Source organism: Sinocyclocheilus rhinocerous, unplaced genomic scaffold (assembly GCF_001515625.1).
Source record: "Sinocyclocheilus rhinocerous isolate Xijiao unplaced genomic scaffold, SAMN03320098_v1.1 scaffold1912, whole genome shotgun sequence".
In the NCBI taxonomy this organism is placed as follows: Eukaryota; Metazoa; Chordata; class Actinopteri; order Cypriniformes; family Cyprinidae; genus Sinocyclocheilus; species Sinocyclocheilus rhinocerous.
In genome coordinates this window covers 482,008-495,098 of record NW_015634463.1, presented here as the reverse complement: position 1 = coordinate 495,098, position 13,091 = coordinate 482,008, and the positions used below count along the sequence as shown (strand labels likewise).

The window sequence follows — 13,091 nt, the reverse complement described above, 5'->3', positions numbered from 1 at the left end:
AATGTCTAGAGCAGGGCTGTCCAAACTCGGTCCTGGAGGGCCGGTGTCCTGCAGAGTTTAGCTCCAACTTGCCTCAACACACCTGACTGAAAGTTTCTATGCCTAGTAAGAGCTTGATTAGCTGGTTCAGGTGTGGTTAATTAGGGTTGGAGCTAAACTCTGCAGGACACCGGCCCTCCAGGACCGAGTTTGGACAGCCCTGCTCTAGACATTCGTAGTCCAATCCAGTGTTCATATTTTCATAGACCTTGTTTTTATTCACAGTGTACATTCACACAGCATGTGATTGATTGTTTTTCAGTGTCTCCTGCTGTGCTTCTGGATGAGATTGAGGCAGCGGAGGCAGAGGGTAATGATGACCGCATTGAGGGTGTGCTATGTGGGGCTGTCAAACAACTGAAGATGAACCGAGCCAAGCCCGACATGACGCTATACCTCAGCCTCATGTTTCTCGCCAAAATCAAGCCCAATGTCTTTGCAACAGAGGGTGTGATAGAGGTAGATAGAATCACATGTGCTACAGTACTGTAATTTCCTGTTGCTGCTGGTGACTAAACTTATTGTGTTAAATGTCTTTATTCAGGCTCTCTGCAGTTTGCTCCGCCGTGACGCCTCAATCAACTTTAAGGCCAAGGGGAACAACCTGGTGTCTGTGCTGGCCTGTAACCTATTGATGGCTGCCTATGAGGAAGATGAAAACTGGCCTGAGATATTTGTCAAAGTAAGTGATCAAGCTGTCCAGCTTTCTTATCTCACAGTAATCATGGTACTGATACACAGTCATTGTGGGGTTTCCCAGGTCTACATTGAGGACTCTCTCGGTGAGCGTATCTGGGTGGACAGCTCGCACTGTAAAACTTTTGTTGATAACATCCAGACTGCCTTCACAACCAAGATGCCACCCAAGAGTATGCTGCTCCAGACGGAAACAGGGAGATCAGGGGGCGACCTCAGTGCTGGTTGGTGGTCCAAGACTTTTCTCAGTCATGGACGGAAATGTATATGTTAGTAAAATTGAGAAGAATTGACACAAAATACTGTATTTTAGGGAACAGCCCTCATCCTTCCACTCCAGATGAGGATGAAGGTCAGACTGAGCTTTTAATCGCTGAAGAGAAACTGAGTCCAGAGGATGATGGACAGGACATGCCCAGGTAGGGAAGTGCATATATTCAAGAAGATGTGCCAGTTTTTAATGATATGAAGTGAATAAATTAATTACATGCAATTAATTATTACATAAAAAACTAGATGTAATATTTCGAAATTGAGAAATGCTTGCATGCGTCAATGAATTGTTTTTACTGTTAAAATATTTTCACCATTCAAAAGTTTGGTGTCTGTAAGATATTTTTAATTTTTTTAAATAAATAAATAATTATTTTTATTCAGCAGTGATGCCTTAAATTGACAAAAACTGACAGTAAAGACTTTTACATTGTTTTGCGAAAGTTTTCTATTTCAACTCAATGCCAGCACCGGACCAATTAATACTAGCACTTTTCCTATTCTATTCTATTCTATTCTATTCTATTCTCTCTAATTTATTTAAAATTGAAAATACAAATAAATAAATAAATAAACACCTTGCTATGTGTACTGTGCTAGACTAACTGAGACTTGTCACAGCACTTCTACTGTTGCCCTATTGTTGGCTTCTATTGCTCTCCTCATTTGTAAGTCGCTTTGGATAAAAGCGTCTGCTAAATTATTAAATGTAAATGTAAATGCTGTTCTTTTGAACTTTCTTTTCATCAAAAAATCCTGAAAAACAAGGTATCATGATTTCCACAAAAATAGTAAGGCCATGTCCACACGTACACGGGTATTTTTATAAACTGAGTTTTTCCTTCTTCCGTTTAAAAAAAAAATCTCTGTCCACATGAAAACGCAAACGCATGCTATGAAGCACTGTCAAGAGCATGCCAAACCAACAGGTGGCGATATAATCTCAACCGTAAAGCCATGTTGGCCAATCAGAAGCCTGAAAAAGTCTCCAGTAGGCGGAGATAACCGCGCAGGCGCCGACGTCACAAGCCAAAAACTCCGGTTTCACTGTCTACACGATAACACCGGAGTTTTTGAAAATCTTCACCCTGGCAGGCGTTTTCAAAAATGTTCGGTTTCAGTGAACTGGTGCTGCGTTTGCGTGTGGACGAACGGCCTAACCACGTAGAAAAAGCTGGGGTTATAAATAACCGCGTTCGTGTGGACAGGGCCCAAGAAGCACAACTGTTTTCAACATTGATAATAATAAGAATCGTTTCTTGAGCAGCAAATCAGCATATTATTTTTACATTTTTACTGTATATTTGATCCATTAAATTCCTTGGTTGAGTATAAGAGACTTCTTTCAAAATTAAAAAATAAAATAAAAAAACATCTTACAAATCCCAAACATTTGAACAGTAGTGTATATGTAACGATAATGTATATAGTTTTATTTTTTATATATACAAATGAGTGTCTTAAGTAGCCTATTAGTTTTTGCTGTGGTATCGAAATTGGTGTTGAGAATAGTAAATTTTCATTGGTACAGTAATTTTGGTATGCTCGGGTATTTATCAGAATCATTTTACAAACCTGTTACAAAGCGTTTGCTCTGTGTAACCTTTATCTTCTCTGGCTTCAGGTATGAGGAGCTGGCTGAAAGTGTGGAGGAGTATGTCTTGGACGTTTTGAGGGACCAGCTGAACCGTCGCCAGCCCATGGATAACGTGTCCAGGAACCTTCTGCGCCTTCTCACGGCCACCTGTGGTTATAAAGAGGTCCGACTGATGGCCGTGCAGAGACTTGAGATGTGGTTACAGAATCCTAAGGTACAAAAACATGGACAAAAGAGAGGAAGCGTCATTGTCTGAGAGTATGAAACCACATATCTAAAGGTTTGTTTTTGTTTGGTCATTCTCCAGCTGACTCGGCCAGCACAGGATCTTCTGATGTCTTTGTGCATGAACTGTAATACACACGGCTCAGACGACATGGAGGTCATCTCGAACCTCATCAAGATCCGCCTCAAACCTAAAGTTCTCCTCAACCACTACATGCTGTGTGTCAGGTCGGCATTATACCTTCAGACCTGAAATCTCAGTTTATACTCTCTATAGATAATTAATTATAAGTCAGTACTGTAAAGCCTAAATGCTTTTTTAATGTATTTTTTCATGTAAATGTAAATGCTGTTCTTTTGAACTTTCTTTTCATCAAAAAATCCTGAAAAACAAGGTATCATGATTTCCACAAAAATAGTAAGGCCATGTCCACACGTACACGGGTATTTTTATAAACTGAGTTTTTCCTTCTTCCGTTTAAAAAAAAAATCTCTGTCCACATGAAAACGCAAACGCATGCTATGAAGCACTGTCAAGAGCATGCCAAACCAACAGGTGGCGATATAATCTCAACCGTAAAGCCATGTTGGCCAATCAGAAGCCTGAAAAAGTCTCCAGTAGGCGGAGATAACCGCGCAGGCGCCGACGTCACAAGCCAAAAACTCCGGTTTCACTGTCTACACGATAACACCGGAGTTTTTGAAAATCTTCACCCTGGCAGGCGTTTTCAAAAATGTTCGGTTTCAGTGAACTGGTGCTGCGTTTGCGTGTGGACGAACGGCCTAACCACGTAGAAAAAGCTGGGGTTATAAATAACCGCGTTCGTGTGGACAGGGCCCAAGAAGCACAACTGTTTTCAACATTGATAATAATAAGAATCGTTTCTTGAGCAGCAAATCAGCATATTATTTTTACATTTTTACTGTATATTTGATCCATTAAATTCCTTGGTTGAGTATAAGAGACTTCTTTCAAAATTAAAAAATAAAATAAAAAAACATCTTACAAATCCCAAACATTTGAACAGTAGTGTATATGTAACGATAATGTATATAGTTTTATTTTTTATATATACAAATGAGTGTCTTAAGTAGCCTATTAGTTTTTGCTGTGGTATCGAAATTGGTGTTGAGAATAGTAAATTTTCATTGGTACAGTAATTTTGGTATGCTCGGGTATTTATCAGAATCATTTTACAAACCTGTTACAAAGCGTTTGCTCTGTGTAACCTTTATCTTCTCTGGCTTCAGGTATGAGGAGCTGGCTGAAAGTGTGGAGGAGTATGTCTTGGACGTTTTGAGGGACCAGCTGAACCGTCGCCAGCCCATGGATAACGTGTCCAGGAACCTTCTGCGCCTTCTCACGGCCACCTGTGGTTATAAAGAGGTCCGACTGATGGCCGTGCAGAGACTTGAGATGTGGTTACAGAACCCTAAGGTACAAAAATGTTGACAAAAAAGAGGAATGAGACATACTCTCATTGTCTGAGAGTATGAAACCACATACCTAAAGGTTTGTTTTTGTTTGGTGATTCTCCAGCTGACTCGGCCAGCACAGGATCTTCTGATGTCTTTGTGCATGAACTGTAATACACACGGCTCAGACGACATGGAGGTCATCTCGAACCTCATCAAGATCCGCCTCAAACCTAAAGTTCTCCTCAACCACTACATGCTGTGTGTCAGGTCGGCATTATACCTTCAGACCTGAAATCTCAGTTTATACTCTCTATAGATAATTAATTATAAGTCAGTACTGTAAAGCTTTTTTAATGTATTTTTTCATGTTTCTCATGTTCTGCAGGGAGCTTTTGAATGCACACCGAGATAATCTGGGCACCATGGTGAAGTTTGTGATCTTTAACGAGCTGTCAAATGCCAGAAATCCCAATAATATGCAAGTGCTCCATACAGTTTTGCAACATAGCCCAGAGCAGGCACCCAAGGTGACTTTTCAACCAACCTTGTTGGCTTCATGTACATTTATAAATTACTGTTGCTATTTAAAGAAGGTATCACTGTAGCTCTTGCCAATACTTGTTTTCAAAAGTATCATATTCTGACATGCACCACTTATGGTATGGACATGAAGGAGGGACTCAAGAAATTGAATAACATTTCTTTTGCGCCTTGTTTTGTTTTGTCCCTAGTTTCTGGCCTTGGTGTTCCAGGATCTGCTGACCAATAAGGACGACTACCTCCGGGCCTCACGCGCTTTGCTCAGGGAAATCATTAAACAGACCAAACACGAGATCAACTTCCAGTCCTTCTGTTTAGGCCTCATGCAGGAAAGGAAAGAGGCCAGTTATGTGGACATGGAGTTTAAAGTGAGGACTATATTGCTGTATTTACTATGTGTACTTATGAAAACAACATCTGTTTTGATGTTTTGCCTATACATAATTTTTTGTTTCCATCTCAGGAGCGTTTTGTCATTCAAGTGACAGATCTCTTGACAGTGTCCATGATGCTTGGGATCACGGCTCAGGTCAAAGAGGCTGGCATTGCTTGGGACAAAGGAGAGAAGAAGAGTAAGATGTTTTATACTCCTTTTGCCTCACATACCCAACATTCAAAAGCTTTGCTCAGGGAAATCATTAAACAGACCAAACACGAGATCAACTTCCAGTCCTTCTGTTTAGGCCTCATGCAGGAAAGGAAAGAGGCCAGTTATGTGGACATGGAGTTTAAAGTGAGGACTATATTGCTGTATTTACTATGTGTACTTATGAAAACAACATCAGTTTTGATGTTTTGCCTATACATAATTTTTTGTTTCCATCTCAGGAGCGTTTTGTCATTCAAGTGACAGATCTCTTGACAGTGTCCATGATGCTTGGGATCACGGCTCAGGTCAAAGAGGCTGGCATTGCTTGGGACAAAGGAGAGAAGAAGAGTAAGATGTTTTATACTCCTTTTGCCTCACATACCCAACATTCAAAACTTTATGCTAATGAGGATGCATATGTATTTCAGATCTGGAGGGGCTGAGGTCCTTTCAGAACCAGATTGCTGCCATCCAGAGAGATGCTGTGTGGTGGCTGCACTCTGTGGTTCCCACCATCAGTAAAGTGGGACCTAAAGACTATGTGCACTGGTATGATGAATCAGCTGGATGTAGGACCAGTGTTATTATTGTTAACTAAAACTATTAAAAATATTCAGTAAATATAATAAATCTGAAATAAAATAAAATATAAATGAAAAACATGTATATAAAACATATATACCAAAATAGATAAAAAAACATAAATGTAAAAAAACAAACAAACATAAAACATACATGAAATATGTTTAATACGTATAATACTATAAATACTGCTAAAATAACACTATAGGGCTAATATTTATCATAATTTTTCATTTAAAGTGATACATTGCACCAAAAACAATTTATTTGATATTTCCTGACCATTTAACACTCTTGTTGGACCCTTAAAATTAATCTAGCTCTTGTCTGAAATGTAAACACATTTACATATAGCATATTGTTATTTTACTGATTGTTTAATTGTGTTTCAACAGTCTACACAAAGTGCTTTTCACAGAGCAGCCTGAGACGTATTACAAATGGGACAACTGGCCACCTGAGAGTGACCGAAAGTGAGAATCTCTGCTTGAACATCTTACAGAAAGAATAGTTGTTAGTACATTCAATTAATAGATGTTAATGCATCTCTCTTGTTTGTTAGTTTCTTTCTCCGGCTGTGCTCTGAGGTTCCTCTGTTAGAGGACACGCTGATGCGCATCTTGGTGATCGGTCTCTCTCGTGATCTGCCCCTGGGCCCAGCTGATGCCATGGAGCTGGCTGATCACCTGGTGAAGAGAGCTGCAGGAGTTCAGTCTGATGGTAAGACAGCGCTCCTGGATAGAGGTATTAGTAAAAGACGCATATTTTAATAATTAAAAATAGCTCATAACTTTTTAAAAGTGGTCTTTTCAAAGACCTTTTAGAAGTTTTCAAAACTGGTTGTTTGGTGATATTTGTCTTCCCACCTCATCAACTGTAGACTTGGAAGTGTTGCGAGTCGAGAGGATCCAACTAATTGATGCTGTGCTGAACCTTTGTACTTATCATCACCCAGAGAACATCCAGCTGCCTGCAGGGTACGGCCTTTACCTTTCACCAAGTTTATTCCCTGCTGTTTTTTCACTTCAGTTTTATTATGCAGTGATTCATCAGCTTTATATTGCCAAATAATTACTGGGTGCCATGGACTATTTGCATTGAAAGTTTAAGCTACATTGTGGTCTGTCTACTCCTGGCATCCAGTACTCTATTTGTGGGCTGTTTATTCCTTCAAGAGGAGAAATGCTTTATTAAATGTTCAATTTTAGCTATCAACCTCCAAATCTTGCCATATCAACTCTTTACTGGAAGGCCTGGCTGCTGCTGCTTGTGGTGGCAGCATTCAACCCACAGAAAATTGGTGAGGCCAGATATGATGCAATACTTGCATTTAATAATAACATCTCATTAGAACGCCATTATATCGCTGTCACCGATGGTTTCAGGTTTGGCAGCATGGGATGGTTACCCCACTCTGAAAATGCTCATGGAGATGGTTATGACAAAGTAAGTGTTCTGCATATTGTGTTGAAATGTGGTTTTATGGATGTTTCAGCACCTGACACTTTTCTTTTGCTCTCTCCTCAGCAACTACTCTTACCCTCCATGCACGGTGGCTGATGAGGAGACCAAAACCGAGATGATCAACAGAGAGCTGCAGATCTCTCAGAAGGAGAGGCAGGAGATCCTGGCCTTTGAGAGCCACTTGGCAGCTGCCTCCACCAAACAGACCATAACAGAAAACAACAGCCTCCTGCTGTCCCAGCTCACCAGCCTGGACCCAAAGTATGACTTCCTGTTTGTCACTGTGGTGATAAACCACCGTATACATTTACATTTATACATTTGTAACAATATTTAATGCCAGGTTTATTAGACAACTAGATTAGGATGTTTTTACAGATACACTGACCCAGTCTTTCATTCTATGCTCAGGGGACCCCCTCGTAAGCCACCGCCTCTTGTCCTGGATCAAGTAAAGAGTCTGAACCAGTCTTTGCGCCTGGGCCATCTGCTCTGCCGCAGCCGCAACCCTGACTTCCTACTCAATATTATCCAGAGACAAGTAAACACTCTTATGTACTTGGGGAGCTGTGCTTTATAAAGAGCCATGTTTAAGGGACTTTCTAAATGTCATGTTTTTTCCCCCATCCAGGCCTCCTCTCAGTCTATGCCATGGCTGGCTGATCTCGTCCAGTCCAGTGAAGGGTCCTTGGATGTGCTGCCCGTTCAGTGCCTCTGTGAATTCCTCCTCCACGATGCTGCTGATGACGCCTCCTCCATTGATGATGAGGAGGAAGGAGAGAGCAAAGAGCAGCGAGTGAAGAAAAGACAGGTAAAGCTCAGCCTTGACCGCACATTGCTGTTGTCTTTTAATTTTCTTTTCTTTTTTTTCCCTGAAGTCATCTTGTAATGTTAGTCAAGTAATCTTAAACCAAAGTTTAGTTTTACATTACCCTTTTTTCCAATCCTTATTGAAGTAATTTACACATTGATTTGTTAGGGTGGTCCAAAATGCGAAATATGCAAACATAAATAAATATGATAAATAAAAATACATGTATATTATGATAAAATAAAATAGAGCAGTTAAAGGTACACTGCTGTTCAAAAGTTTGGGGTCAGTAAGATTAGAGAAATACTTTTATTGCAGCAAGGATGCATTAAACTGATCAAAAGTTACAGTAAAGACATTTCTAATATTACAAAGTTTCTGTTCATTAAAGAATCGTGAAAAAAATGTTTTAGTTTGCACAAAAATATTATGCAGCACAACTATTTTCAACATTGAAAATAATAAGAAATGTTTCTTGAGCAGCAAATCAGCATTTTAGCATGATTTCTGAAGGATCATGTGACACTGAAGACTGGAGTAATGATGCTGAAAATTCAGCTTTGCATCACAGAAATAAATTACATTTTTAAATATAAAAAAATTAACAGTGATTTTAAATTGTAATAATATTTCACAATACTACTGTTTTTACTGTGTTTTTTCTCCTCGTCTTTCTCTGTCAGAGGCAGCAGAAACAGAGGCAGCTTCTTGGGCGGCTCCAGGACCTGCTGCTGGGTCCTAAGGCTGATGAACAGACCACATGTGAAGTCTTGGACTACTTCCTCCGCCGTCTCAGTTCTTCTCAGGTGGCCTCTAGAGTACTGGCCATGAAGGTGCGGAGTTAATTAACCATCCACCAGTGCTTGATTCATTTAGACCGTTTAAAAGATGGTTGTCGTGATGTGTGTATCAGGGTTTGTCTCTGGTGCTGACTGAGGGAGCATTAAAAGATGGAGAGGAGAGGGATCAGCTCATGGAGGAGGACTCCAGAGATGCCGAGTTACTGCCAGGCTACCAGTGGCTCCTTCAGGACCTCCCCAAACTACCTCTGTTTGATAGTGTAAGAGGCTTGACGTCCAGCGCCTTACAGCAGGTCAGTCCTCCTACACAAGTACAAGATTATCAATATCTGCAACTTGCTCAGCTTATTGTGTTTGTGTGGTTTTTCCAATTTAGGCCATTCACTTAGAAACTGATCCTCAGACCATCAGCGCATACCTGATTTACCTTTCCCAGCATGCACCAGTGGAAGAACAGTCACTCCACAATGACCTGGCCTTGGTTAGTCTAAATCTACAGCTTTTTATTTGTCTGAAATAAGCTGTAGTCTAACCTTTCTCTTCTCTCCTGTCTTGTGTTTCATGTCTTCTCAGGATGTGGCTCGTCTGATAGTGGAACGCTCCACTATAATGAACTCCCTCTTTTCCAAGCACTCCTGCAGGCCTGAGTCTGATGCAGTTCTCTCCGCTCTTATCTCCATTTTCTCCAGCTATATCCGTCGTATGAGGAAGACAAAAGAGGGAGAGGACCTCTATAGCTGGGTACTAAGGAACATATAATTGAAAATTCCGTAATTACTGCTTGTGCACATGGATAAAGACCAAATTTTAAATCTCACAGTCGGAGTCTCAGGATCAAGTGTTCCTGCGATGGACTACAGGAGAAACAGCCACCATGCACATCCTAGTGGTCCATGCTATGGTCATCCTGCTCACACTGGGACCTCCCAAAGGTGAGTATCTCCTCTGTTGCAGTGTTGTGAGTTCTACAAACTGCTGGATATCTGGTTTCCTGATAAAAAGCCCCTTCCCACTGCATTCCTGGTTGACACATCAGAGGAAGCCCTTCTGTTGCCTGATTGGCTGAAATTAAGAATGATCCGATCTGAAGTCGCCCGATTGGTTGATGCAGGTATTAATAACTTGTATTTACAAATAAGGGGCAATATACACTACCATTTAAAAGTTTAGTGTCTGTAAGAAGTGTCTTATGCTCACCAAGCCTGCATTTATTTACTTAAAAATACGGTTAAAGCTCATTTTTAATTTTTCAGCACAGTTTTCAGTGTCACATGATCCTTCAGAAATCATTCTAATATGCTGATTTGCTGTTAAAAAAAAAACATTTCTTATTATTAACGATGCTGAAAGCAGTTGTGCAGCTTAATATTTTTGTATTGAAAAATATAAATCTTTTGTAACATTATAAATGTCTTTACTGTCATTTTTTGATTGTTTTAATACGTCCTTGCTGAATACAAGTATTACTTTCATTAAAAAAATCTTAGTGACTTCAAACTTGTAACTGTAGTGTAGGTGAGCTAATGTGTTTTTTTGTTTTGTTTTTTTTCATTCACAGCCCTACAGGATCTGGAGCCCCAGCAGCTGCTGTTGTTCGTCCAGTCCTTTGGGATCCCCGTCTCCAGCATGAGCAAACTGCTACAGTATCTGGACCAGGCCGTGTCTCACGATCCTCAAACACTGGAACAGAATATCATGGACAAAAGTGAGGGTCTTTCATTTGAAATACTCTGTTCTCCCATGATTTGGTGTGTGTAAAATGATGCTAATATCATGGATGTTTCTACCTGTTAGACTACATGGCTCATCTAGTGGAGGTACAGCATGAGAGAGGAGCCACGGGTGGACACACATTTCACAGTTTACTCAGTACTTCACTTCCTCCGCACAGAGGTTAGGATCTAATGCCTTACACTGGGGGTTCTGTCAGCACTGATTAATAGTGCTGTTTTACTCAGTTTGAGTTGCACAGAGTGATTAAATTTCTGTACTAATGAGTCCTTTGCTGATCTGATGTGTTACAGACAGCTCAGAGGTGAGCAGGGCTAAGGTTACTGTTGAAACGCCCCATGGCTCTGTGAAGATGAGAGCAGTGAGTCAGGTGCCAGTGATCGGCCCAGAGGATGATCTCGCTGGGATTCTACTGCAGGTGCAACATCTCACATTGAAATGCTTTATTAGAGGAATTCTTTCTTCTGCCAAGATTTAATTCTGTAATGGTTGTATTAATATCTTGTCAGAGGTGTGGCACAACAGTTATTGCATGTGCTTCTGACATTGTCAGTCTCTGGTTGGCATGCAGTGTGTCGTCCTGATCACTCTCTACTAAGGCTGGGTAATGTCATAATTGAATACATCGTAATGCATCACAGTATTCACGTTATTGGATTGTGATTAAAACCATGTAAAATTAGTAAGAAACACTAGATCCATTTAAAGGAAAAGTTCAACCAAAAATTTTAATTCTGTCATTTGCTCACTCTTGTCATTCCAAACCCATAAAACTTTCCTTCATCTTTGAAACACAAATGAAGATATTTTAATGAAACCTCAGAGATTTCTATCCCTCCACTGAAAGTCCATTCCAATAAAAATTTGACGTTTCAAAAAGTTGATAAATACATTGTAAAAGTAATTCATATGAACAGAGTGGTATAATCCATTATTCATCCATTTATTCATATACTAACATTGATTAGTGCACATACATAGAGCTCAAATATGGTAAACGGAAGCTCAACCATGCTTGATGTGCAGGAACAAATGTCACTCACTGATTTGTCATGTTCCAGGAAAGTTTGCACTGACAAGCTGTTTTAAACCACTTAAACGCCAAAACACCTTTGTTTTGGCGAGACTTTGTTCGAAATTGTCACACTCCTTCATTGTTTGATTTTCCTAGAAGAATATTGGGCCTTTTAATCTGTTTCACGACCCTTCAAAGCGTCACTGACTGACACTGACAAATTTTTGTTTCAGAGTTTGCAATTATGTAGACAACCCTCTTCTTCATTAATTAAACTCTAGTGATGAATGAGTTAATGTAAATAAAATAATACATTAAAAATAATTACAAATATAATTAATACTAATTGTATCATAAATATTATATCATAAAAACAAGCATACCATAATATTAACTGAATTGGTACAGTCTTAGTGTACCTATCAAATAAAGAGCAAAAATATTATATTTAAATGATGGTAACTTGGAAAATGATTTTGCTGAATTCTCTTTTCTCCATGTAGCTCTTCCCTCTGAAGGTGGATCCGCGCTGGCCGCCGCCCCCGGTCCGGCCATTGTCATTAGCTCTGCAGCAGACCCTGGCTCAAGAGGTGCTGCGGGCACGACAGGGTCACATCCACCAGGGTGGTGCCACCGGGCGACTCCTACAAGCCTTTGCAGCCCTTCTAAACTCTACCCACGCTGGAGCCCTGGTCATGGCAATGCACCACAGCCATACGATCTCCTGCCCTCTACTGCGCCAACTCCATCTTTACCAGGCACATAACCAATGCATACCTACATACTCAATATCATCACTGGTGCTTCCTTTTGCTTGCTCACTCAAATTCACGTTTTCTCCTCTAGCGTTTGGTCTCTCAAGATGTTGGCTTCTCGTCACTGTTCTTCAACGCCGTTGTGCAGATGTTGACGTGGTTGGAAAACTCGGCGGCAGAGACAGGGCCACTCCACAGCCTCCTGAAATCTCTGGCAGCTCAGTACTCTCACAAACATCGCATCACAGATGGTGAGTGGCTCCTAATCCTGAATCTTAGCTGTGCGGGTCATGTTTGCAAGCACATATTCAAACTGACAGCACAGAACTAGCTGAATCAGCAGTCGGTAGAACAGTTTTAGTCCTAGCATGCTCTGCAGGTGTATTGACTGTGTCCTGTGTCATCAGTTCGTACTGGATTTCTCCATTTGGCTGAAGCTCTGGCATACAGACGGGACTCTGAAGTGGCAGTGAGGGGCATTTTTGCCTCTTTGAGAGCTGGAGAAAAATGCAACGCTGAACCTGAACTCATACGAAAAGGTATTTAAAGCAGTAC

At 40.5% G+C, this 13,091-nt stretch overlaps 2 protein-coding genes across 3 annotated transcripts in view; both read left to right on the top strand.

The window, feature by feature from the left end:
- Nucleotides 1-10,063, top strand: part of LOC107745599 (integrator complex subunit 1-like) — a 28,458-nt gene extending 18,395 nt beyond the window's left edge. The window contains exons 4-29 of the mRNA XM_016559503.1: nucleotides 302-498; nucleotides 584-721; nucleotides 800-959; nucleotides 1,049-1,154; nucleotides 2,633-2,819; nucleotides 2,913-3,058; nucleotides 4,082-4,268; nucleotides 4,371-4,516; nucleotides 4,635-4,776; nucleotides 4,981-5,157; nucleotides 5,253-5,361; nucleotides 5,807-5,927; nucleotides 6,356-6,433; nucleotides 6,523-6,680; nucleotides 6,841-6,937; nucleotides 7,169-7,260; nucleotides 7,346-7,406; nucleotides 7,488-7,685; nucleotides 7,836-7,965; nucleotides 8,056-8,235; nucleotides 8,919-9,068; nucleotides 9,149-9,328; nucleotides 9,412-9,516; nucleotides 9,609-9,776; nucleotides 9,856-9,967; nucleotides 10,038-10,063. Of these exons, the coding sequence (XP_016414989.1) occupies nucleotides 302-498; nucleotides 584-721; nucleotides 800-959; nucleotides 1,049-1,154; nucleotides 2,633-2,819; nucleotides 2,913-3,058; nucleotides 4,082-4,268; nucleotides 4,371-4,516; nucleotides 4,635-4,776; nucleotides 4,981-5,157; nucleotides 5,253-5,361; nucleotides 5,807-5,927; nucleotides 6,356-6,433; nucleotides 6,523-6,680; nucleotides 6,841-6,937; nucleotides 7,169-7,260; nucleotides 7,346-7,406; nucleotides 7,488-7,685; nucleotides 7,836-7,965; nucleotides 8,056-8,235; nucleotides 8,919-9,068; nucleotides 9,149-9,328; nucleotides 9,412-9,516; nucleotides 9,609-9,776; nucleotides 9,856-9,967; nucleotides 10,038-10,063 (3,551 nt within the window). The remainder of the gene's footprint in view (nucleotides 1-301; nucleotides 499-583; nucleotides 722-799; nucleotides 960-1,048; nucleotides 1,155-2,632; nucleotides 2,820-2,912; nucleotides 3,059-4,081; nucleotides 4,269-4,370; nucleotides 4,517-4,634; nucleotides 4,777-4,980; nucleotides 5,158-5,252; nucleotides 5,362-5,806; nucleotides 5,928-6,355; nucleotides 6,434-6,522; nucleotides 6,681-6,840; nucleotides 6,938-7,168; nucleotides 7,261-7,345; nucleotides 7,407-7,487; nucleotides 7,686-7,835; nucleotides 7,966-8,055; nucleotides 8,236-8,918; nucleotides 9,069-9,148; nucleotides 9,329-9,411; nucleotides 9,517-9,608; nucleotides 9,777-9,855; nucleotides 9,968-10,037) is intronic.
- Nucleotides 10,000-13,091, top strand: part of LOC107745594 (integrator complex subunit 1-like) — a 21,054-nt gene continuing 17,962 nt past the window's right edge. For both annotated transcript variants that reach the window (XM_016559496.1, XM_016559495.1), the window contains exons 1-7: nucleotides 10,000-10,146; nucleotides 10,594-10,740; nucleotides 10,830-10,928; nucleotides 11,060-11,184; nucleotides 12,285-12,539; nucleotides 12,628-12,787; nucleotides 12,944-13,075. In XM_016559496.1, coding sequence (XP_016414982.1) covers nucleotides 10,110-10,146; nucleotides 10,594-10,740; nucleotides 10,830-10,928; nucleotides 11,060-11,184; nucleotides 12,285-12,539; nucleotides 12,628-12,787; nucleotides 12,944-13,075 — 955 coding nt within the window. In that variant the 5' untranslated portion in view covers nucleotides 10,000-10,109. The remainder of the gene's footprint in view (nucleotides 10,147-10,593; nucleotides 10,741-10,829; nucleotides 10,929-11,059; nucleotides 11,185-12,284; nucleotides 12,540-12,627; nucleotides 12,788-12,943; nucleotides 13,076-13,091) is intronic.